The sequence below is a fragment of the Haliotis cracherodii genome, unplaced genomic scaffold (genome assembly GCF_022045235.1).
Source record: "Haliotis cracherodii isolate W230 unplaced genomic scaffold, xgHalCrac1.p SCAF_9, whole genome shotgun sequence".
In the NCBI taxonomy this organism is placed as follows: domain Eukaryota; kingdom Metazoa; phylum Mollusca; class Gastropoda; order Lepetellida; family Haliotidae; genus Haliotis; species Haliotis cracherodii.
In genome coordinates, this window is record NW_027266343.1 from 2,829,862 (window position 1) to 2,857,326 (window position 27,465).

General features: G+C 39.4%; 1 protein-coding gene and 1 pseudogene across 3 annotated transcripts in view; one reads left to right on the forward strand and one right to left on the reverse strand.

Annotated features, from left to right (window-relative positions):
- Positions 1 to 3,369: 3,369 nt before the first annotated feature.
- The window catches only part of LOC139452153 (uncharacterized), a 38,441-nt gene continuing 14,345 nt past the window's right edge, over positions 3,370 to 27,465 (reverse strand). The window contains exons 4-5 of one of the 3 annotated variants that reach the window (XM_071233496.1): positions 15,404 to 15,468; positions 3,370 to 4,976 (exon numbers count right to left, since the gene is read on the reverse strand). In XM_071233496.1, coding sequence (XP_071089597.1) covers positions 3,759 to 4,976; positions 15,404 to 15,468 — 1,283 coding nt within the window. In that variant the 3' untranslated portion in view covers positions 3,370 to 3,758. Of the gene's footprint in view, positions 4,977 to 10,916; positions 13,590 to 15,403; positions 15,469 to 26,210; positions 27,379 to 27,465 lie in introns of those variants that run through there. The other 2 variants (XM_071233498.1, XM_071233497.1) reach the window with 2 other exon arrangements.
- Positions 16,881 to 23,359, forward strand: LOC139452180 (uncharacterized; annotated as a pseudogene).

The window sequence follows — 27,465 nt, forward strand, 5'->3', positions numbered from 1 at the left end:
ATTGAGTGAATTTGATTTAAATTTACTGACTCAGAGAGAACTGAAGTGGAAGGACAGAGATATTCAGTAGTTGAGGACTTAGAGGCGAGTATATACTGCTAGAGAAGGGTACGAGAACAGAGCTGCTGACATCATACCAGGAGACGGAATAAAAAGTGTTTCGTCTACATTGTGACGAATACTCGGTGGTAAATCACTAAAAATTTAAAAGAATCAGCTAGGAAGTCTTTTCAGATGTCTTGTGCCATAAGAATTTCAACGAACTTTATAAAATATTAATTTTTCAGACATGAGTTATCTCCCCTTCAACCTTGACCTTGATTATATAATAGTACTACATTACACATGGCTGAACCAATAAACAGACAAGATACATGTAGATAGTTTCTGTATCAAATATTGCATTCCACCTGATAAAGACTTTGCATCATAAACGGAATAGACGTTTTATTCTAATACTACTCAAAAGAAGTTAAGTACCAACCGATTGTTTGATATTACTTAAGTTAATCTTTCATACCATGACAGTGGTCCTCAACTTCTTTTGAGTAGTATATGTTATGTTCTTCATGATATAACTTGCACATTGAGAAAGTCTTTTCAAATCAAGTCGCTATAAGGCTGAAATAATGCCTATATGACATTAATATCACTCTTTTGATATCAAACATATCAACAAGAGTTGATAAAAGTTTAAAACCCTGGCGCTTTCAAGTTCGTAGTATGGCATACAGCTACAAGCTATTGTAAACCCGTGTCATCTATGACCAGTTGTCAGGACAACCTGACATGGGGGGAATCTAGCACCATGGACTTGTCGGCATGAATCACCGGGACAAAAACAGTCAAATCCATATTTTCAACTGTGCTTGAAGTCATCAAGTACTATGTTTTTTAATTGAGAAATATACTTGTTTGCTAGACTGACTGAAGTAGGTGTGTGCTACCAACATGCTACGTTCAAGATGTTACTAAGACATCACTGCCAATACTTACTACTGTATAAATAATCACAGTGCTAGGATATCTTTGGGGCACACAGCCATGACAAGTCACAAAATACAACGGACACTTTATCAAAAATAGCGACAATTTATTATCATTGCACATTGTCATGACACAAATGACCCCGTGAAGATCCAGGGTAGAATAGGTCTTCAGCAACCCATGCTTGCCGTAAAAGGCAACTATGCTTGTCGTAAGAGGCGATTAACGGGATCAGGTGGTCAGACTCTCTGAATTGTTGATACATGTCATCGTATAACATAGATCAATGCTCATGATATCAGACTAGATTATTTAAAGTACGCCGCATATAGCTGAAATATTGCTGAGTGTGGCATTGAACAAACAAGCCAACACAAGACAACACTTTTACTGTGTGGAATTGGATATAATTCAAGCAAAGACTCAGGTACCATCAGATGAAACCTCCGCGGTCATATCTAAATGCCAGCACACACAGAAATATTGGTTCATCTTGTAGTTAGAAATATTCCAGCTGTACCACAGTGACCAGTAAATAATCAAGTATGGGGCAGACAAACCAGCACAGTAAACATTTGACGAGCATGCTTATAACGAAATTATGTATATAACCCACTATTTTATCACCAAAAAATAATGGATATAACGAACACGCTTATAACAAAATAATGGATAAAGTGAACTCACTTTGTGGCGCCATGTGTACTCTGTCAATGACAATGTTTATAACGAACTGTTAATCTCACAGCTGCTCGCGTGTCATTAATCAGTTTATCAAAACATCCGCTGTCACGTGCGGCAATTCAAAGTGGCAACAAATAGTTGAAGGCAAGTGATTAACTGTATCATCTACTGACATAGTTTCACCCTTAGTCAACAATAGCTAAACAGTGATTAGACTAGAGCCTTTGATGTGCATAAATTCTGTCTTTAAATACAACGACTAGAGAAGAAATTTTGTCGAAATATTTACAATTAGTGGTCCTTTTGAGTTTGTTATAACAGTAGTTTACTGTACTTGATATCATAATATTATGTCATATTATAATGTTCAATGCCGTTGGTATATGACAGCGTTAGAAATTGGCACTAGTCCTACAGTCCTTGCCAAACTGCCCAATGGTAAAGGTATCATAAGGACTAGTAGAAATGTGCCCTTTTTAAGGGTTTTGCTATATGTTATCATTATAAGGACTAGTGGACAAAAACTGTTAGTTTCTAACCCTGTATGAAGACTTGCAATCCAACAAGTGACCTCACTACCTGATCCATTTTCTCGCCTCTTATGACAGCATCAATTTCTGGGGACCTATTCGAGTCCATATGAGACCAATGCAAAACTAAGTGATCTAGATGTGATTAAAGTATAACACTAGAGACTTTGGTAGTTTGATTAATGATCCTATAGTATTGGATTAAATCATACAAAAATCTTATTCATCTACACAAAGGGCTGTACTGGCATACATGCCTTAGCACTGACCTGGTTTACATTGATAATGTATCGTAATGACTGGCATTTATGTGGGGATGTTAACTCTGTTATGTGTCGGTAGGAAGTTACCTGTGACCTATGACCTGAAAGTCTCCGGGCATGTGCGGAAACATGTACTATGGGAACGATGGGTGAAGGCCACGAAGTGATAGTCGGAAGCAGACGTTGTTTGTTTGTTGTTTTACGGCTCACTCAGCAATATTCCATCTATATGACAGCGGTCTGTAAATAATCAAGTCTGGACCAGATAATCCAGTGATCGATATCATGAGCATCGATCCACGCAATTGGGATCGATGACATGCATCAACCATGTCAGCAAGCGTGACCACCCGACCCTGTTAGTCGCCTTTCACGACAAGCAAAGTCGTCTTGAAGCCGACGTGTTAGAATGGCCTGTCAAAGGTAATTAACAACATTCACAACTGTCCCTACCAACTCTGTTGTTATACATACTGATGGAAATGAGCAAGAGAACACACAGGTTTAGACACAGTAAAATGATCAGCACACAAATACATCTGTACATTTGATTCTGACATGTGTTGAATTTGTATGCCGCTATTTCAAATGTACTAACAGTAAAGCTTATTCCCTATATTTTTCGGCCCGTGAAGATTCCGGGGTAGAATAGGTCTTCAGCAACCCATACTTCCCGTAAAAGGCGACTATGCTTGTCGTAAAAGGCGACTAACGGGATCGGGTGGTCAGGGTTGATGCATGTCATCGATCCCAATTGCGTGGATCGATGCTCATGATATTAATCACTGGATTGTCGGATCCAGACTCGATTATTTACAGACCGCTGTCATATAGCTGGAATATTGCTGAGTGCGGCGTAAAACAGCAAACCAACCAACCAACCAACCAACCAACCAACCAACCCTATATTTTTCATTGTTCCCTTTTTTGTTTCCATCAGTATTTCAATGTAGCACAACTGTCACTATCTACACTGACATGTCATATCTTCATAAAACATGACTGTCACTGACAACATTATAGTTTCGTATCTCGGCCCATAAAAACATGACTGTCACTGACAAAATTGTTGTTTTATATCTTGGCTCATGAACACATAACAGTCATTGAAAACATTGTCGTTTTGTAACTAAGCCAATGAAAACACGACTGTCACTGACAACACTGTAGTTTCGTATCTTGGCCCATGAAAACATAACCGTCATTGAAAACATAATACGTTTTATATCTCGGGCAATGAAAACACGACTGTCACTGGAAACATTGTCAATTCAGGTCTTTTAACACTCCCTCCTTACTCATGCATCTTGAGATGCACCTTGAGACTTTTGGGATTTTTCAAGATCTTATCGCATCCAGGAAAGGTGCAATGGCGGGAGTGGTTGTTGTGGACAAACTTGATGTGAGCGTTCAGATGGCTTTTAAGAGTGTAGAACTTGCCACACACATAACAGACAAACCGATTTGGATGTTTCGCATCCCTGTGGACCTGCATTTCAGCCTTGTCAAGGAACATCTTGTTACATGACTGACAGAAGAACACTTCAGATCCATGCTCGTCCCATATGTGGCATTTCAGAGCTTTGCGATTATTGCATGTATAGCAACAAACTATGCATTTTAGAATTGTTTTATGGCTGGAAAGAAATTGTTTCGGGGCATCCATGTTAGAAGTCTCTGACTTCATATTTCCAGGTGATTCAGCAGAATTCTCAACTGACTGATCACCTTGATCAACTTGTTTTGGGGAGGATGAATCCTCCTCCTCCTCCTCCTCCCCCTCCTCCTCCTCATCATCATCATCCTCAACCTTAAAGTCTTCATCTGGTGTCTCCTTGACAACAAGGACATCGTCATCATCCATGAATGACATCTGGTAATTGAGTGCCTGGGATGCTGCCATTGATGCTCTTCTCCGATGCCTACTTGGAACCTCTGGCTCCTCATTGATTGAAGTGGGGTATGCCATGTCCTGGCTTGGACTTCTCGGAAGCTCCAGCTTATCATTGGTTGAAGGAGGCCATGTCATATCTTGGTTTGGAGTCATGGGATACTCGGAGTCTTTGTTAGTTGTAGAAGGCCATGTCATATCTTGGTTTGGAGTCATGGGATACTCGGAGTCTTTGTTGGTTGTAGAAGGCCATGTCATATCTTGGTTTGGAGTCATCGGATACTCGGAGTCTTTGTTGGTTGAAGAAGGCCATGTCATATCTTGGTTTGTAGTCATCGGATACTCTGAGTCTTTGTTGGCTGAAGAAGGCCATGTCATATCTTGGTTTGGAGTCATCGGATACTCGGAGTCTTCCTTGATCAAAGCAAGCGATGTCATTTCTTGGCTTGGATCCTGGGAATCGTTGTAGGTTGACGAAGACAATGTCATTTCTTGGCTTGGATCCTGGAAATTGTTGACGTTTGAAGAAGACGATGCCATAACTTGACTTGTTGACATCATCACGTCCTCATCTTTGATTTGAGTATAGCTTGATACAGCACGGATGTCCTCATTTGGAATCTACAGAAACATATCATAGCAGTGTCAGGCTAAACAGCAAAATTGTTGTTTCATTACACAAACGTTTTAGAGTCAAACTGAAAGGATGCATAGCAAACGTATTGATGATCTCAGTCAAATAAATAACAGCTCAAACAAAGGGTATCATACAGGTGTCAAAATCACAAGCATTTGTTTGCTTCAGGCAGGATAACTTGTCCCTTTTTTCTTTTTTCAAATTATGTCCTACTGTTAAGTAAAATAGACAGAAAATATAGAGCACTATAAATAATGTTTATTTAATTCTCCTTTCTTTGAATACAAAATCCACTTCAATATTTTAAACAACTACCAACAGGTAATTTCAAAATAACATCCATAATCCCTAGGTCACATGTTATAATAGCTTCTATTCTAGGCGACTGGCCTCACATCAGCCATCATATTTACATTGGGATGTTATTTTCATTTTGCTGCATGCAAATTTTCACACAGAAAATCTCTGAACAAGTAAACAAAACAAGCCTGAACAAAAATGAAAACAGAACTGGATATAGTCTCGAGATGTTCTTGCAAAAAGAAAAGTTAATCCTGTAGCTTGCTTACCTTATTCCTACTATAGCCTTAATCCTCACGATCCATGCAGACATTTCAGATGGTAGAGAGAGTTTGTAGAATCTTTTCTGTTCACTTGGTGTAAATGTTTTGCTTAATGGTTGAACAAAAACATCTGTATGATGCTTTGAACATGGTAACATGTCACATCAACCCACAAACTTTCTGACAATTCCTCCCATATTGTCGAAGATAACAGTTAGAGGAACATCCAGATGAACACATTCACGAACATTTTAAGGTGTGTTGAGGAACATCTGGTCAATGCTTAGAGGAACATCTGGAGAACATCTAAAGGAACATCCAGAGCAACACTCAGAGGAATATCTGGAGAACATCTAAATGAACATCCAGAGCAACACTTAGAGGAATATCTGGAGAACATCTAAATGAACATCCAGAGCAACACTCAGAGGAATATCTGGAGAACATCTAAATGAACATCCAGAGCAACACTTAGAGGAATATCTGGAGAACATCTAAATGAACATCCAGAGCAACACTCAGAGGAATATCTGGAGAACATCTAAATGAACATCCAGAGCAACACTTAGAGGAATATCTGGAGAACATCTAAATGAACATCCAGAGCAACACTCAGAGGAATATCTGGAGAACATCTAAATGAACATCCAGAGCAACACTCAGAGGAATATCTGGAGAACATCTACAGGAACATCCAGAGCAACACTCAGAGGAATATCTGGAGAACATCTAAATGAACATCCAGAGCAACACTCAGAGGAATATCTGGAGAACATCTACAGAACATCCAGAGCAACACTTAGAGGAATATCTGGAGAACATCTACAGAACATCCAGGGCAACACTTAGAGGAATATCTGGAGAACATCTACAGAACATCCAGAGCAACACTCAGAGGAATATCTGGAGAACATCTAAAGGAACATCCATAGCAACACTCAGAGGAATATCTGGAGAACATCTAAATGAACATCCAGAGCAACACTTAGAGGAATATCTGGAGAACATCTAAATGAACATCCAGAGCAACACTTAGAGGAATATCTGGAGAACATCTAAAGGAACATCCAGAGCAACACTCAGAGGAATATCTGGAGAACATCTAAATGAACATCCAGAGCAACACTTAGAGGAATATCTGGAGAACATCTAAATGAACATCCAGAGCAACACTCAGAGGAATATCTGGAGAACATCTAAATGAACATCCAGAGCAACACTTAGAAGAACATCACATGGAACATCCAGAACAACATTTAGAGGAACAACTGGAGAACATTAAACGGAACATCTTGAGCAACGTCTGGATGTACGTCTGTACTGGCTGCAAAAATTGGATTCTTGTCACTATGCAATAAGGTGAGATTAGTGCACGTATACGTCAAGTGTTTGTGTGGCTGCTTGTACTTGTCTGAAATAATGCCAGCATACCATGACGCAGGTTACACCCCACTCAGACAGTGTACAGACTACGAGCCGACCAGTCCTTGTTTTAGCCCTTCAAGGATGAGCACCAGGCAGCGAAACAAGTAACATCTTGTAATGTGTTTTGGTATGATGCGGCCGGGGATCAAATAAGCAGGGGCTGTATTGTGATACATACTAATATAAATTGAAACATAACAAAGAGATGTTCCTCAAACTCTGGTATTCACAGAAATCTGATTATTTCAGTCAATGTTTGTATTTTCTGATTTTACTGCATATATATTCAGTATTTGTATTTTGGTTTGTTTATAATGCTGTTTATTTTCCCCCTTTATTGTACTTTGTTTGTATACTCTATGCTACCATTAAGGCCTGCAAACAAATACTTCCAAATCTTGTTCAGCAACTTTGTATACCATAGTGATTACGACCATGACAGATCCACTGACAAATTAATCACTTGTTACGACTTGATGATAGATACATGGAATTTGGGAAGGAAAGTGACCACCCTTAATTTCTTTTGACCAGTCACAGAATTAGTCTGAATAACAGGATAAGTTGTTATAGGCAAATTGTTTGTTTTCATGCTGTCTTACACCAACACAAATGGCAGTAGACTATTAGCTATCAGACTAATAATGAAACTGCACAGTCACACTTTTGCAGGTACAATTATAACATTAATACAATTTTAATTATAGATCCCCCCCGGTAGTCACGCCTGGTTCAAATATGCCAAATGTGTATGCCCTCGTTCACAATAACAATTCATCTTGAACACTGTGTTCCCTCGCTATAGCTCCCTTCAATATACAGTAAAGTCTTGTTAATCTGACACTCATTAATCCGACAATCGGCTGTATCCGACACTTATGATGGGAACCGATTAAATCAGTGCTATCAAGACCCGTTATTCCGACAGTCTCTTTCAATTTTTTCCCATTGCAAAAAAACATTACCAGCTGATCACAGCCAACATGTTACACCAGAAATTCCAGTCAACAATTCCAAACAGAAGTACGCAATTTAATCCTATTATTACACTGTTATACTTAGTAACATTCTCATGCAAACAGTTTCTGCCATCCTTCACAATCAAATAATTACATTTCTGTTGTGTTAATTGTAATTCCTGCATTCTGATTCATATGCCTTGCACAGTGGTTTTTCGATTCATACCTCAATGATTTCGAAAAAAAATTCACAACAGTCCATCCTTAAATGTATAATGTCCTCCTCTTATTAGTGAGTGAGTGAGTATGGTTTTATGCTGCTTTTAACAATATTCCAGCAATATCATGGCGTGGACACCAGAAATGGGCCTCACACATTGTACCCATGTCGGGAATCGAAACCGGGTCTTCAGCATGACGAGCGAACACTTTCACCACGAGGCTACCAGACTGCCCCCTTCTCTTATGACATATACCCTGCATCCATTCACCTCCATAGCTTCACTGCAGCAGTGATGTCACCAGCTCCATCTCTCTAACCACTAACTCAGCACAGAATTTCTCTCACTGATGACCTTGAAATCAAAACACTTCTGAAGTCTACTTGGGCACAGAGATTCATTCCAAATGCATTCATAATGCAAGTCCTCGATATAGTTGATCAAATCAGAAGACTGAACTGGAAGCTTTTAGCTGGAAAGATGTTTTCATGTGTTGACTTGTATAAAGCCAGGGTGAGGGAAGTCCATATGCTGCAAGTTTTTCCCGAGCCGAGTAGTGTTCAAACAGACTCACTACAAAGCTATTGTGTTGAATGGGTTCAGGTTATGTACTAGATAGGCGCAAGAGCTCCAAGATTGCTACTAATTGTAACAAGAATCACTCTTCCACAGTCAGATGTATTCTGAGGGAAAATCTGGAGTTTAAAACGACCCCAGTCTCAACCTTGGTGACTAGGTGCGACATGTTTCTGGGGAGACTGTGGCAGTGAAGAACTATTCCATTTCAGGAATTGAATCTATTGGTATAAAACATGCATGTTTTGTCAAACGACCGTCAGTATCACACCAGGGGTCCTGGGGTGGAGTGTGGCTACAGTGTTATAACCTGGGGATGCCTAAATCTGTCAATTTAAAGGACCATGGATCCTTCACACCAGGGGTCCTGGGGTGGAGTGTGGCTACAGTGTTATAACCTGGGGATGCCTAAATCTGTCAATGTAAAGGACCATGGATCCTTCACACCAGGGGTCCTGGGGTGGAGTGTGGCTACAGCGTTATAACCTGGGGATGCCTAAATCTGTCAATGTAAAGGACCATGGATCCTTCACACCAGGGGTTCCTGGGTGGAGTGTGGCTACAGTGTTATAACCTGGGGATGCCTAAATCTGTCAATGTAAAGGACCATGGATCCTTCACACCTGGGGTCCTGGGTGGAGTGTGGCTGCAGTGTTATAGCCTGGGGACCTCTAAATCTATCAGTGTAAAGGACCATGGATCCCTCTATCTTCATCTTGAATACTGATAGTTTCATAATTTGGAAAGAAAGATAGATGGTGGAAGCATTTTGATAATTCTTGAAGCTGTTGCTCATTTCTTCAGGAGCTGAAATCTCATTAAATAATACAGCAATTATAGCGTCACTGAAAATGTTTTTAACTGTAAAACATAAGTGACCCCTGGCAATTACCGCCCATTTATCATCACACTCAGCTGCTCAGTTACCGTATTTATCTTTTCCACAACAAAACACAAACATACAAAACATATTTATTTCCCAGTGCCAGCAGTCACCAAACATAGCTTGGGACAAAAAATAAACACACTGTACCAACATGTCTGAAACCATGGGGACGAGCACTTGGGTTGCACAACCTTGCCTTACCTGAGCAAGTCTCAGATATGTGGCCATTATTTCCTGTGTCAGCATCGTGTCTCAAACCTTTTTCAGTGTCTGCACATCTTATGGTCCATATTTGTCATGAACGCCGTGATATAACTGGAATACTGTTAAAAGCGGCGTTAAACCCAACTCTCTCACTCACTATTTGTCATGAACATGATGAAATCCTTTGAAATCCTCAAACTGACCATGTATTACAATGAGAAGATATGAATATTTAAAACAAAAGTGACTATGAAGAAACCATATTCAACCATTGTTAAAACGATATATATTTCATTTGACATGAACTATCATAGTATAGTCAAATATCCTTAAGAAATATGAAAAAATAAAATTAATAAAAATATCTACAACATAAATCCGACTGACTTAGCCTTTGAATAATGAACAGCACACAGAATATAGACCAATAAAACAATGAAACACTCTGCATCACCACAGGCCAATGATGGCATTCCTTCATCACTAAAATGTTACCTAAAAGATCTTCATAGTAAACACTCTAATAACACATAGTAAACAGGCAAAAAGTGAGCAGGGCTCACTAATACCCCGATTATTTAGCCCAACATATATTAAGTTCAAAACTTGAAAAAAGCAATATTTTCTCAGAAAATCCACTTATCAAATCAAACTTTGTCCTGCACCTTTCCTACTGGTATAGAAACTGTACCCCCAATTGGACAAGAATCCATGAAATAGTTTTCAAGTTAAGGTCACAGAAATGTTAATGTTCTAAGTTCATAACATGAAAAAAATCATATTTTTTTCAGAAAATACACATATCACAATCAACATTTTACACTGCACCCCTCCTATTATTATAGAAAGTATTCCTTAACTTTGAAAAGAATCAATCCATGAAGTAGTTCTCGAGTTATTGGTCGCACATATGTTGAAGTAAAACAAACATTCTAAGTTCAAAACATGTAAAATTCATATTTTCTCAGAAAATCCACATGTCAAAATAAAACCATGCACTGCACCTTTTCTATAAGTATGGAAACTGTTCGCTAAAATTGAAATGATTCCATATGGCAGTTTTTAAGTTATAGGTCGCACGTTTAACGTTTAAGTAAAAGGTTTCTAAATAATAATAAAAGCTGTAATTTTTCTGAAATATTGAAATGTAACTTCGCACTGCACATCTCCTATTAGTATAAAAAGTGTTCCTCAAGTTTGAAAAGAATCTATGTAGTAGTTTTCAAATGATAGGTCGCACACAAAAATGTCCTTGGAAGGACAGACCGACAGGCCATCGGAATTCTCTGGAATAACTTTTTACCCCCTTGTAGGTCGGGGAAATAACAAAACAAACTGTAGCAAACAATAAGTGAAACGATGTGTTATTTGATGTTACAAAAATGGTCACGGATATCGGTGAAATTATTTTCAGTATATTCTCAACTTTTGCTTCGTGCTGATTGTCTTGTACATTTCTTTGTTTTCATCGTTTGCATTCCAACAATAGGCTGGCATTTGAGATTAACACCCTTCCACATTTTCTCAGACAAAAACTCATGTCCCTCCAGATTTACTGTTGAAAATACAAATTACAAACTTAATTAATTCCCTAGGGCCACATAATCCATAATATCCTGCAGTTGACAGTTAATTCTGTAATTGTGTGTGTTTGAGATGTGGAGAATCTAAACAAAGTTGATTTCCCCCTACTGACCTATTTGACTGAACCAGAGCAAAAGGTGAGTGAGTGAGTGAGTGAGTGAGTTGGGTTTAACGCCGCTTTTAACATTATTCCAGTTATATCACGGCGTGTCAGCTTAATGTGGGAGGAAAGCCCGAAGTGATGCAGGTCTCAGACGTTTACCACTTCAGTGAAACCCACGAGCACGGGTATGGTGCTGACAAACCTAGAAACATAATTGGGGCGAACCGGGATTCGAACCCACAATCATAGGTTTCTGGCGTGCCCAAGGGACGCAACTCTGCACAGCGAATCACGGCGCCTTAGACGACTGGGCCACCCGTGCCCCCCCAGAGCAAAAGGTTACCATTCACGATCAACTAAACATAAATAGATAATCAAACCTAGTGTCTTCTGATATCAAACACATGTTAATGAAAGTTCAAAAACTCTGAGGCTTGCATATTTTTCAACTTCTATTGTTGAGCGTTGATGTATTTGACATAAAAAACATGAGTGTAAGATTCTATTCTTTGGACCTTTTCTGTTTGTGAACACTAATAGCCAGTGTCCTGAGTGTAAATAGTAGACCAAACCAGATTCAGTGGCAGAGAGACTAGTGATGTCATCTTATTGTGACATCGTGGTAACTTGTGATGTCACAATGGTTGACAAAGCATTGTGATGCAATATCTTCTCAGATATATCTCTTGATTTCACTCAAAGGTATCTCCTTGAGATCCTAGTTTGGGATGCTAAAAATATATTTGGGTAGGTCAATATCTTTTTTTAAATACTTGGCTTCAAATTGTTCAATTGGTCCGTTAAATTTGTAAAAATATAGTCTAATTTTGCCTCAAGCATGTGCAGATTCTTAATATTAGCAGCAACTTTCATATGTGTTGACTTCTGATAAGAAGTCTTTGTTCTGTTGATAAGACAGAGGCCAAAGATTACATACAATGCATTTGATCAATTATTTCTAACAAAGTTACTATACTTTAATTGTCTTTGATTTTGGAAGTTATCTGGTAAACAAAAATAAACCTACACAATATTTTATTGTCCAGTGATCTATTGTGTCTTTTGGATCCAATCAATCAAATTAGGAAACTGAAAAAAATTGTCACCTAACAGTAGTTAATACTACATTAGTACCATACTGAACAAATGTAAATTAGGGATCATGAATATTTTGGGGTATATTTTTAAATTGTCCACTCAGACTTCTCCACACAAAAAAGATCCACAAAAATATTCCTGATTCCTAACTTTTTTGTTCAGAATATATTAGTACTACACCAGTACTAGTAGCAGGTCTCGGCGACCCTAATACTGTGTGAATGGGTCAGTGACGTGGTTGCGGGTCATATGGATCCTCAGATGACTGGGTCTTGTGAAGGCCTTCAAACAGCCAACGACAGGACACATGAAGTGCCTGGCGTTCACGCCGTGTTCGTGAATCCGCTTGACATGCTCCACCAAGTTACACTTGAGTGTGAACACTTTACCACACTGTTCACATGCGAAGCCATTCCCATGTGTCTGCTTCTTATGATGAGACAGGTCCTTGTCAAACGCAAACACCAACCGGCATATTGGACAGACGTAAGTTTGCTTGAAATGAACTGATCTCATGTGTTTATGAACCGTTGGCTCGTCCCTGTGTGAGAAAGCACAAATTGTACACGTAAATTCTGAACTTGAACATGGCTGGACGTTCTGCAGGCTGTCCCCTTGATTTACAGACTGGCTTACTGTGACGTTGCTGTTGCTATGGGAACCATCTGACCTTGCCAGAAGGTTGACATTGGGTTGAAATGACCTTGCAGAAGGTGCTGTTTTCCTGTAGTTCTGGTGGCGCACCATTTCTTCCAGACTTCCAAGGTGTTCATGTTGTATATGAAATGGGAATGAGGTGCTGCTAGGCACTGTTTCTGTTCTTGATACAAACTTGTTTGAAAAATTTGTGTCACTAGTCAGATCTCTAGTCTGGTCTCTTTTGAGCTCACTGATTGGATGATTGCTGGTAGTCATGACAACACTCATACCTAGGGGAGATGATCTTGGCTCCTCCTTCACCACTGAGCTGTCATGTTCCTAGAAAAGAAAAAATTACGATCAATTCGGTTACCAAACAACATCAAAACACAAACAGCTCAGACAAAGGATTCCTTGAAAATTATTTAAAAAATATATTCTTCAATTTTATAAAAAACAAATCATGCAACTAAATCAACAAACACTCAAGGAGAGACTTTAAAAATTTATATTTCATATTTGGCATGATTCTTATAAGCAGGAATAACCAGCTGTTGGGAAAGTCTTACCTGCGATGTCCTCCAAATCAAACTTGTTGCTGCCGTCCGCTTTCCGGGCTTATTTCTCTTATTTCATGGATGTCATTAGCTAAAATATTCATGTTACACTTCCAAGAATCTTTCGAGTCATTACCATCAAAAGTATATTTCCTGTGGTTACAGTAACTTTACCAAAATATTAGTTCAAGAAATTGAACTGACATCCTTTGTTTGAGCTGTTAGTGAGAAAAGTTCATGAAAGTTAAACAAATTCATACACAACAGGGTTCCAGATTCCGAGTCAACACAGAAATCAAGGCAACCATTCATCTGGCAGAAAGTTGGTAAGAATACACCTTCCCATCAAATTGCAAATATTTTTTAAAATTTCACAAAAATGAAACATTGTCCTATTCCAGCCATCTTGTGGTGTTCTGGATGAAGGTGTGGAATCCTTGAAACAATGCAGTTATACGTCCTGTTAATATTTCTCAATGTCATGTTTCCAAGAGCATGCACACAGCAGTAGAAGCATGTACTCATGTGTTAGAGGGGCTTAGACCACAACCAGATCGTCACACACATGCAAAACATGGTCATATTGCACAAAAACCTTTGTATGCCAACAAGTATTTCAAATGACAGTTGTTGACAATGGATGGATTCATATGATACAAGACATCTGTTGAAAATACCCCAATGAGTTGTCCAGCCATGTCACTGTGTGTGTATTGAAGCTGAACAGTTTGATAGTCTTACAAGACTATGAAAGGTTATGTATGTGTGTTCTCATGTTTGTTTGTTTGTTTATTGTTTAACGCTGCACTCAGTAATCTTCCAGCTATATGACGGCGGTCTGTAAATAATCAAGTCTGGACAAAACAATCCAGTGATTGACATCACGAGCATCGATCCACGCAACTGGGATCGATGACATTTCTAATGAGCTCTCATCCATATGCACGAACCGTGAGAAGTCCATGACGCCTGTACTCGTGACAACTGTTTCATTTCCATGGCAATCATATCCTTATGAGAGAAGCCGAAAACAAGTAATCATGTTTGGAAACTGTTTAATACTTTCAACGCCTTCGGACAGTAAGTGGTTTGCCTCCAATGTTTTATGAAAAAAATATGGGGAAAAAAACTAATTTTAGCTTTATTATTTCCAATGACATGAGGAATAAACAGTTATACTCTCTGAAATATTTTTGTTGCTGAACTACAGTAGCTATGCTCATCAAGGATGCAGCGGCCGATATTTTATCCTTGCCCAGCTCAGTACATCAAGTGAGTGAGTGAGTGAGTGAGTGAGTGAGTGAGTGGAGCTTGAGTGGTACTTTAAAACTTATCTCATTATGCTGTGGCATATGAGGAACATTAGAAACATGGGTATAGGTGATTACCACTTCATATTGTATACATAATGTAGATAATTTGGATTGGAACCAATGGCAAAGTGAATCTGGTGATAGAGGAATGCAATTCTGAACAGCGACAGTCCAACAACTTGATCTTTTCTTGCATCAAGTGGAGGCTTGATGGCTTTACTCTGGCGTGAGTCGTGAGTCGTGTGTCATGTGTCATGTGATGCTAAAGGAGGATGGTACTCACATTGAACTTGCTGGCCATGTCCTGGGGTACTTTGCCTGGCCGTGGAGTGAATTGGGCCGTGTAACCTGCAACAAACACGACACGTTACAATGGTTTTCAATGGTTGTTACAAAACTTGATCCACCTGATTTATGGCAAATGATCACACTTTTTCAAGGCTAAAAGTAAGACCCTAGTGGGAACACAAATATTTTTTATTCTTAACAGTCTCCATTTGTGCATCCATCATTACAAAGCTAAAGCCCATGCACTAGTCTCCATGTTATCTGTCAATAAAGTTACAGACTAGTTACAGACTACCATTTTCATGACATGTCCTCATACATTATAAGAGCACAAAGTAGTGAGTGAGTGAGTGAGTGAGTTGGGTTTAACGCCGCTTTTAACAGTATTCCAGTTATATCGCGGCGTGTCACCTTAATGTGGGAGGAAATCCTGAAGTGATGCAGGTCTCAGACATTTACCACTTCAGTGAAACCAATGAGCACGGGTATGGTGCTGACAAACCTAGAAACATAATTGGGGTGAACCCGGATTCGAACCCACAATCATGTTTCTGGCGTGCCCAACTCTGCACAGCGAATCGTGGCGCCTTAGACGACTAGGCCACCCGTGCCCCCAAGAGCAAAAAGTAATTGTTATATATTTAACAGCAAGGCTTGAAATATATAAGGCCTTTCAAGCCATTTTGTCAAATTTTAAGCCCTTTAAATGCACATTGACACTTAAGGCCTTTCAAGGCCATCCTGCCGAATTCCAGACCGTCTCAAGGTTGTGCAAACATAACTACCAAAACTGTCTTTTGACAGTAAACCACTGAGATGCAGTCGTTTTGAATCTAAGACTTGGCAGACATGATAGGTTGTCATTAAGGAAATTTACATTGTAGGGCCGTACAGGTAATTTCAAACTGTCCAAACACAAGTACAAAAGTTGTAGCAATGTTGTAAACATATCAAAGTTGTGCTTTTAACATATTGCAACAGTTAAACGACGGTTATACTCTATAGTCATTCACTGACCAGCCACCTGATGAGGTCTCCATTCTACTGGGAGTCATATGCTATCAAGCTTCATTTTGTGTCTGATTCGAACGACACCATATATCAATCAGTTTTCATGGGCCCTGCTGCTCAAAGCGATCGTAGCGTTATAACTGTCGTAAGTCATGTATGGGAGTTACGATCACCTTAACACAAAGATTGCTTTGTGGAACAGACCCGTGTCTAATAATATGTTCATGGCTATTGCAATGTTCTCTTATGATTGAAACAAGCAGTAATATCACTCATTTGGGCTGCGCATAGGCAAATAAATTGTATTGCAATATATAGCCATACAGCTATCTGTACTGTGATACATATTGTGATATATTGGGCGCAGAAGTGTTTGACACTGATTGCACATGCAAGTCCTATTTTTTATTCATAATAAGTAAATATTATTGAGCATGGTCAGTCGTCGCCATTTCGTAGTCATGGATACAGGGGAGTTAACAATGTGAGAGATAAACCACTTCCGCCATTTTGTCACTCAATCTCAAAGGGAAACAGCATTTGTGAAGGAATTTCTGTAGTGTCATGTGATTAGCAACAGTGAGAATCGCAGGTCTCACAAACCGGAGTATTTTGGCAGCACCATGCACTGCTCTGAAGACAACTTGCTTGTCATCCATGTTGGCCGAAGACTAAAGTTCTACACGTGTCATGCCTCAAATCTGTTCAAAACTGTTGGCATCAGTTCTTTCTCCTCCTGGAGTCTCAAGTGTGTCCAGTATTAGACTATATACCTTGGCCAATCAGCCACCTTAAGCGCCATTTGGAGCCCGCTTTGAATGACATGACACTAAAACAAAAATCCAGTCAAATTCACTTTTTGTTTGTTTGTTTGTTGTTCAACGCCGGAATGTTCCAGCTAAATGATGGCAGTCTGTAAATTATCGAGTCTTGACCAGAAAATACAGAGATTGACGTCATGAGCATCAATCCACGCAAATGGGATATGATGAGATATGCATCAACCAAGTCAGCAAGCCTGACCACCCGATCCCGCTTGTCGCCTCTTACGACAAGCAAAGCACTCAGTACAGAATAGAGACATGATATACTGGTGAAAGTCTGTACGATCTTAGTGAAGGCAGATGGAGATGTGACATCACCTAGATGAATGTGTCCAGGGTATTTATTCATACCAAATGGAGATACGATACACTGGAATATCGAGGATGGCTGCAGCGGTAGCACCAGAAGTACACATACATTCAGAACAATGTCCATGGCAAGGCTCCATAATCAACTGTTGCAACACTACAAATAACATCATGAAGCTCATGAACAAACATTGTCTTTAAAGCAATTTTATTCAGTTTAAACATTTTGATGATCATCAAACACCAAATACCCTTAAAGCCTTTGACTATAGTGGGGCAACATACATGTACATCATATCAAACCTAACTTGTATTTACACATCAATAACATGACAAATTCACCTGACAACACTAGTTTTCCCCTTCACCTCAGGCAATGAGGATCAGCAGGTTGCCAAGGAATGGGGATCAGTTGGTCAGAATGGCTGACATGCACCAGCAACTTGGACCAGGTTCAAACAGGTAGACAAGGCAGATATTGTGCTCAATTTGCACTTTTGGGTTTTTTTTCTTTTCAACATCAACATACCCCAGGTACCTTTCATAATACACAAATATACCCCAGGTACCTTTCTGTATTCACAAATATACCCCAGATACCTTTCTGTATTCACAAATATACCCCAGGTACCTTTCATAATACACAAATATACCCCAGGTACCTTTCTGTATTCACAAATATACCCCAGGTACCTTTCTGTATTCACAAATATACCCCAGGTACCTTTCTGTATACACAAATATACCCCAGGTACCTTTCTGTATTCACAAATATACTCCAGGTACCTTTCTGTATACACAAATATACTCCAGGTACCTTTCTGTATTCACAAATATACCCCAGGTACCTTTCTGTATACACAAATATACCCCAGGTACCTTTCTGTATATACAAATATACCCCAGGTACCTTTCTGTATACACAAATATACCCCAGGTACCTTTCTGTATTCACAAATATACCCCAGGTACCTTTCTGTATACACAAATATACTCCAGGTACCTTTCTGTATACACAAATATACCCCAGATACCTTTCTGTATACACAAATATACCCCAGGTACCTTTCTGTATTCACAAATATACCCCAGATACCTTTCTGTATACACAAATATACCCCAGGTACCTTTCTGTATACACAAATATACCCCAGATACCTTTCTGTATACACAAATATACCCCAGGTACCTTTCTGTATACACAAATATACCCCAGGTACCTTTCTGTATACACAAATATACTCCAGGTACCTTTCTGTATACACAAATATACCCCAGGTACCTTTCTGTATTCACAAATATACTCCAGGTACCTTTCTGTATACACAAATATACTCCAGGTACCTTTCTGTATACACAAATATACCCCAGGTACCTTTCTGTATTCACAAATATACCCCAGATACCTTTCTGTATACACAAATATACCCCAGGTATTTTTCTGTATTCACAAATATAACCAAGGTACCTTTCTGTATACACACGTATACCCCAGGGACCTTTCTGTATTTTGAAATATAGTCCAGGTACCTTTCTGTATTCACAAATATACTCCAGGTACCTTTCTGTATACACAAATATACCCCAGGTACCTTTCTGTAAACACAAATATACCCCAGGTACCTTTCTGTATACACACATATACCCCAGGTACCTTTCTGTATACACAAATATACTCCAGGTACGTTTCCGTATTCACAAATATACTCCAGGTACCTTTCTGTATTCACAAATATACCCCAGGTACCTTTCTGTATACACACGTATACCCCAGGTACGTTTCCGTATTCACAAATATACTCCAGGTACGTTTCTGTATTCACAAATTTTCTCCAGGTACGTTTCTGTATTCACAAATATACTCCAGGTACCTTTCTGTATTCACAAATATACCCCATGTATTTTTCTGTATTCACAAATATACCCCAGGTACCTTTCTGTATACACAAATATACCCCAAGTACTTTTCTGTATACACAAATATACCCCAGGTACCTTTCTGTATACACAATTATATCCTAGGTACCTTTCTGTATACACAAATATTGGACAAATGGCAATGAGAAATGACAGAAATATGTATGAAATATCCACAATATACAACTTGACATTATTATTCACATTCGAAATTTCCCAAAATGTTCACTTTTGAGATATGCTTATCTAAATAAATCGCTCACTTGTACTGAGAACATAGAAGCCTCAATGCTGATTGGCCGAGTAGAAAGTCCACCTGACGCAACCTCCTCAGATCCTCACGCAAAGATTATCGCATTGGCGTAAAATATCTGATTTTCTTAAGAAGCATCACAGTGAGCTGGACCTGGAGCCAGCACTGGTGTGAGACATGCTGTCATACATTGTGGCCACCCAATCCACACTGAGCATATGTGTCATAGGAGTCAGACAAAACATGAATGTTTGACAGTCGTCCAGACCGTGCTTAACATATAATATACATGGAAATACTTGCACATGTCCATATTTACAAATACCTCACAATACCCCATGTAATAAATTGTTCCTTCAAATTTCAATACATGTTTGTTAAGAAATGGAAGTCAATGTATTTTGTTTCTGCCTTATCTTTCAGAATTTCTCTCAACCATGGATAATTAGTGCATATGTGCCGATGTCAACATGACAACACTAAAGAAAACTCACAGTACACAAACTTTCTAAGATTTCTTCTCTTAGATTCTAGAGTCACTTTGACTGAAAGGCAGCAGGTGTTGAATCATCTTCCCAAGGAAAGAGACTTACTGACAATAAAAGTCCAGTTTCCACCCTTGCCGAACTAGGCTGGTCTTATGGAGTTACATTTTGGCTGGACAAACGAGTAAATGCATAGTCCAATCAAAATCGCGCACCAAAATCGAATCCAGTTCGTAAACTGTCATTCAGAGTTTGGTCAATTGCAGGATTTGCAAAAGCATGTGCACCGCCAACTCATCAGCAGATATTTTCCAAATCTTTTCATGTTTTTAATCAAGGTGCTCACATGTTTTGATGCATTTCGCGATGTAAGACCCGTTTTATCACAATATAGATCTTGATTATCGATCAGATCGACCTGACTCGGCGCCACCATTTTGTTTAAAGCAAACGCAAGTGATACGAGAGGTGGAATCTGATTGGTCCATATGAGAGGCTTAGAAGGGACATAACTGGTAATAGCCACTGGTGGCGCTACGATCGAGCCCAGTTATTCCAGCCTAGTTCAGCAAGGGTGGAAACTGGACTTTTAAAGTCAGTTAACTCTCTTGCCTCGGGAAGATGGTGTTGAATATCAACTGAACAGACTTAACACCAAAACCAAATTTGCAAAACTTACCAGCATATATTTCTTAGTGAAATTATTAATTAAATCAAAATCAAAATCAATGCCTTTCTAAAGATGTATCATCCATTTTCAAGTACTTGTGACATGATAATGATAATAATAATAATAATAATAATAATAATAATAATAATAATAATAACAATAATAATATTAATAATAATAATGGCACAAACACAGTATGTTAAGCGACATGCTGGACATGCTTGTGGTTTTGACACAGAGGTCCATCCATGGTACGACCCAGAATATGTAGAGGGTGTCATGGAAAATGATCAATACAATTTTTTTTGGAATAGTCCCGCATACAGCCTCAGACCTATCCAGGCCATGATGATGAGCCTAATCAGCCTGACTGTGCCAGGATCAAACAAACCCTCTTTGCTGCGTTTTGTATCTTAATAATAATAATAATAATAATAATAATAATAATGATAAGTTTTGGGAAGAAATACTGAACTGTTTTGAGACAGATCGTCCAACTTGTTACAATGGAAATTACAAAAATCGAAACCTTAAAAAATAGCCTCAACACCATTTGACATCTGGATTTGTTTGAAATCCTTATCAGCCATGTGCTAAGTTTATGAAAAAATACTGAAACCTTAGTAAGGCCCTGGACCAGTGACATGTGCCTTGTCAAGAAAAAAGAAAACAGAAGAAGGAAAAAGTTCCATTTCACTAGATACAAAACAAACACATTGAGAAGCTAACTGATATTCATTCAAACTCATAAATGCTCTAATATACAAGTTGACAAGACATGCTGAACACGAAAGAGTTTCTACTGCCCATTGAAAACAATATTTCAGAAGGAACAGTGTGTGAGTGAGTGAGTGAGTTGAGTTTAACGCCGCTTTTAACAGTATTCCAGTTATATCACGGCGTGTCAGCTTAATGTGGGAGGAAAGCCCGAAGTGATGCTGGTCTCGGACGTTTACCACTTCGGTGAAACCCACAAGCATAGGTAGGGTGCTGACAAACCTAGAAACATAATCGGGGCGAACCAGGATTCGAAGCCACAATCATAGGTTTCTGGTGTGCCAAAGGGACGCAACTCTGCACCTCGCAATCGCGGCGCCTTAGACGACTAGGCCACCTGTGCCCCCTCAGAAGGAACAGAAACCCAGAAGGTGACTTTAGAAACTCTTAAACTGGGATATATGTATTCAACTGACCTTCAACTTTGGGACAGCTGTACTTGTTAAAGAGAAATAAAATATGCCAACCATATGTGAGCGAGAGAGTTCAGTTTAACAGGATTTTCCAGTTATTTCACAGTGTGTCAGATTAATGTGGGAGGAAAGCCCGATGTGATGCAGGTCTCAGACGTGAAACCCATGAACACGGGTATGGTGCTGACAAACCTAGAAACATAATCAGGGCGAACCAGGATTCCAATGCATGACCATAGATTTATGGCGTGCCCATGGGACGCAACTCTGCACAGCCAATTGTAGCAACATAGACCACAGGGACGCCCGTGCCCCTCCAACTCTCAATGGGAGATAATGTGTAGTGATAAGAATGGATGGTTCGATGATGTGGGAACTGAGTTATCTTATTTATTAATTATTAATATAATATTCTGTGTAATGAGTTATTTTAGAGCAAAGAGGTAATGCTGAAAAGAAAACTAATGTCAGAAAGTCTGATGCATCATCATCATCATCATCATCATCATCATCATCAAGAGGCAGAGATTTAAAACTTTCAGCAACAAAAAGGTTTCAACAACTTAAGTTAATTAGACAGATGCATTGTCATCCTCATCCTTATCAAGTCCACCTCACATTCAGATGACACGGTCTGATATGCTGCTTATAGGCGTCCCAAGATGTGAATCATCATCATCAACATCATCATCATCATCATCATCACCACCACCAAGTCCACCTCGTCTACAGATGACACTGTCTGATATGCTGTTTATAGGCGTCCCAAGATGTGAATGTGAGCCAGCACCTGGGACAATCCACAATGGCCTCCCTGTTATGACTATTGACATGCTTGTGGAGCTGTGCCTCCATCCAGAACGTCTCCTTGCAGTCCCGATACGGGCACGCCTGCGACTTCTTTGGATGCTTCACAGCCTGGTGGGCTTCCAGCTCCATGGATGTCTTGTAATAAAGTGTACACTTCCGACAAACAAACTCATGGTCATGGCTTTTCATGTGCCGTTTTATTGTTTGTGGAGTGGAGTATTTACGCTGACATGTCGGACATTCATATTGGGGATCGAAAGATTTTGATTTTGAAACGGTACTCAAAGATGTAACGTTGAAATCAGGGGGGAAAACGGTTCCTTCATTTGTGACCATTTCCATGTTCCACATACTTGTTGCCAACACAGAGGGTTCCATGTTTGGAGCACATGTTTCGATATTTGGGAATGTGGTTTCCATAGTTTCTGTACACTGGTTTCTCATCTCCATGGATACCTTGGTTTCCATGCCAACAGAGTTGATGCTCCTTGAATCCATGAAGTCTGTACACAAACAAATCACAACATAAATATCCCGAGACAGAAAGGATCAAGCTGTACACAGCATCTACATAAGACGGCGCTACAATACAGCTGTTTACTATTGGCCATTACCAGCGTTTAAAATATAAAAAATACCAGGCTGCCATCAGGACCAACAGACGTCAGAAGCTGCAGTTTATTGTGACAAATATATCGACACATAAATTTATAAGGACCTATGCAAATTTGTAACTACATGCCCGACTCAAGCTCTGACTGCCACGGGCCTACCGGCATGCTCTTAATTCGAACACTAGTCATTACAGTTAACACACTATGCTACATCAACAATGTACTTACTAAAAAGGTGGTGAGGTGAAATGGGGTTTAACGTCGCGTCCAAGATTATTGCACTTATATAGCGATGTGCATGTACGTGTGTGTGTTTGTGTGGCTGCTTGTACTAGTCTGGACTGATGCCGATTTATAGTGCTAACTCACTGAGATACCATGCCGCAGTTTTAACATGAATACCCAACTCAGACACAGTATACTGACTCCGAGCCATCCAGTCCTTGTTTTAGCCCCTTAATGCTGAGTGCCAGACAGGGTAACAACAAGTACAATCTTTTAACGTCTTTTGGTATGACGCGGCCGGGACTTACCGTACTAAAAACCTTGTAACCATATCAGAATTGTCCGTATTTGATCTGTTTCGCACCATGGTTTCCACAACATAATTCCATGATTGTCTGACATTGACAGCTCATACATGGAAGGTCACATGACCACATTTGTTGCACAAGAATGAACAGATTTTAGGGGAATAGTTCTTGGACAATGTGGACAACTTGAAGTACAAAAACTATTGAACATTTTATTATTTCTCTTTGGTGGAATCTCAACTTGATCTACAAATGATCAAATAATCATAATTTGACCATTGCAAGTATAGTTTTATGTCCACCTTAGCAAAAGTCCTAGAATTGTTGACGCTTCAGCATATTCTGACTTGTAGGGAATTTAATTCTTTGACGATGGGAAGGGTTTAAGTATATGAACCACCACATCTTGACTTCCTTCAGGGGAAATAACTGTTGTGATCCACACAGAAATGCCAACAGCATATTCTGACTCGTAGGGAATTTAATTCTTTGATGATGGGAAGGGTTTAAGTATATGAACCACCACATCTTGACTTCCTTCAGGGGAAATAACTGTTGTGATCCACACAGAAATGCCAACACTAATTGAAGTTTTGACTTAATCAGTGTCCATACTAATAGTACCATAGTGCAGGTTTTCAGGGAAACACGTGGTCATAGCTCCACACATCCATAAAATTCATCATGCAACACAAAATGAACTGGTTTTCAGAAAGATCATGTGGTGTATTGTATATCAAAATATAGATGCGTATGCAATTAGTTCATGTCTGCACCCACAACGATCGATTGAAAAAAAGAGGAGGATTAGCATAATAGCATAATTTTCAAAATGGTCACTATTACACCAAAATCATACTGTTGTCATCTTTGTTCAGAACAACACGAGCTCAAATGTGAAAATCTTTTTGTTTAGGTGGCCCTATTGGTGACTTAACAGTGTTGAGGTCTGATCCTTAAATCTCATCAGGGAATAATGACTAATATACAATTTGGCAACAAATCATCCAATTCTTATGATATAGCAGGACTCTTGTAACAATTTAAGGGTAACATGACTTATGAAGGATGAGTTCAGTTTAATTGTGTGTACTGGTAAGTGAGGTACAAGCACTGAACATTGCGACAGAAAAAGTGATGTGATTCATTTAACCTCCCTCCCTACACTTCGATTTTGGCACTGTGACAAACTCAACTCCTGACCTACACAAAATTATTGTTTGCTGGTACATGCCACTCTCAGAAATACTCCAGCTATATGATGGCAGCCTCTAAATACTTGAGTCTGGACCAGACAATCCAGTGACTGATATTGTGAGCAATGAGGACACACTATCAACCAGGTCACGGAACCAGACCACCCAATCCATTTACACCCCTATAACGACCAGCAAAGGCTCTGGGCATCTCTTCTAACCCAAACTATCAGGGAGTATGCACAATTAATACTGCGGCCATACATAAACACAAAAATAACAGGCAATTGCTTGATGTCTTCAAACAGTTCTATACATCTGGATCAATATCCTGACAACAAACACATACACTTATACATCATACTGTCATTCACGCAGTGGGAGTATAATCGCATCATGCTTATGTACTCAAGAAGTTGCAGGCTATGTTATTGGGAATCACAGTCCAATAGACGCATTCCTTGACAAGCTACAGACCAGCACACATGTATTTATTAACAACAGATAGCCCAATGTTAACCACAGGGACATGATTCTGAACGTGTGACAATTAGTAGACATTAAATAATTGCCTCTCTCCACCTGGATAGTCATTCCAGCCTTTGTTTTATTACAGACTAGTAAACATTTTTTATATCTCCTACGATTCCACCCATATGAGCCAAAAACAAGAATCATAAAATAATGTTTATATTTATTCTTTTCTGCCCTACCGTGCCTTCTTGCAAGTAACATTTTCCTTTTAAATAATTGATAGAAAATCTATTGTATTTTGTATCTTGCCACTGAACACCTCTTAGAAAGAGTGTACATATGTATACAGGTTGCTGCATAAATACATAACATACTGCACCTCAAACAAAAGTAGCATTTATTTTATTTTCACTCGACGATAAAACCGATTCAAAAACACTTCACAGCAAATTAAAATATATATATATTGGGCTTCAGAAAATATTTCATTTTTTTTCAAAAGACCAAACCATAAAGGTTAGAAAAAATCTAAACCATAAAATCGATCCTAACAGGTCCTATGTCCACAGATCCAGAGAAACAAACGATTCCGTTCAAAACCTACAGCAAGATTCTTTGTGTTGGCATCAAAGAACCTGCAAACTATGTATGGTGACTTGTGATTCCTCATTTGAAGACACGATGGAAAGCAAAAAGCAATGTAGAAAGCAACAGTACATGTGACATGTTCATGTGACAAAAACACAGAAACCTGTGCATCATAGCGTCATTTATTGCATCCCCTGGCTAAACCGCTTGACGATGCAGCCCTTGTCCCGGTGATACTTGAGAGATGATCTCCATTTAAACAGACGTCCACACATATGACAACTGTACATCCTTGCTGAAGCTTCTTCCTTCACCTCAACCAGCTCTGTTGGAGCAGACGTTCTCGGCAGACATGTTTGTTGGTGTTCTTGAAGACTGATTTTAAACTGAAACACGGCCCCACAGTTTTCACACTTCTCAGAAGGTGTCAAACTGTGCGTGGAGAGATGGTTGCGGTAGTTCCACAGATTAGTAAAGCCTTTACCACAAATTTTACACTTGTACTGAAACTTCCCAAGATGCTTGGAGTCAATATGAAGTTTCAGACCCAGTCTTGACCTGAATGATTTGTTGCAGAATCGACACAGGAGTAATACTTTCGGTGAGTTTTCCGAGTCGTCAGTTGACATGACCATGACGGTGTTCTGGACATCTTCGGAGCAGACGGCCTCAATGCATGGATCCCTCTCTTCTGTGTCCGGCAACAAGCATTTAAAGTCTCGGATAAGAGAGTCTGGGTGTTGACCTCTAATGGAAGAACTATCTCCTTCATTCTCTTTGGATTCAAAAATGCTTATTGCTTCTAACATCCCAGGGTTTCCCGCCGTATTATCAGACGTGATCATCACATCTGGTTCCCCGGAACCCTGGAGATGTGTCACGGGGAGCACCATGGACTGGAACCGACCAACATTGTCCATACCACACGTGCTGGGCCATGGGTAACCAGGTCGTGGGGGAATGGGGGGTGACTTGTTAATGTGCCACGTTCGTAAGTGACGTTTAAGTGCTCCTACAAAAGACGTGGCATAAGAACACAAGTTGCACCTCAGCAGATTGGGGTTGAGTTCGTGTTGTGAAGCCATTTCCAAGGCATCTGCAAACAAAGAAAATCATTAAGGTTAAATGATTTCAGAGAAAGACAGTCAAGGAACTCAAACTAAGAAGAGAGAAAACAGAATGG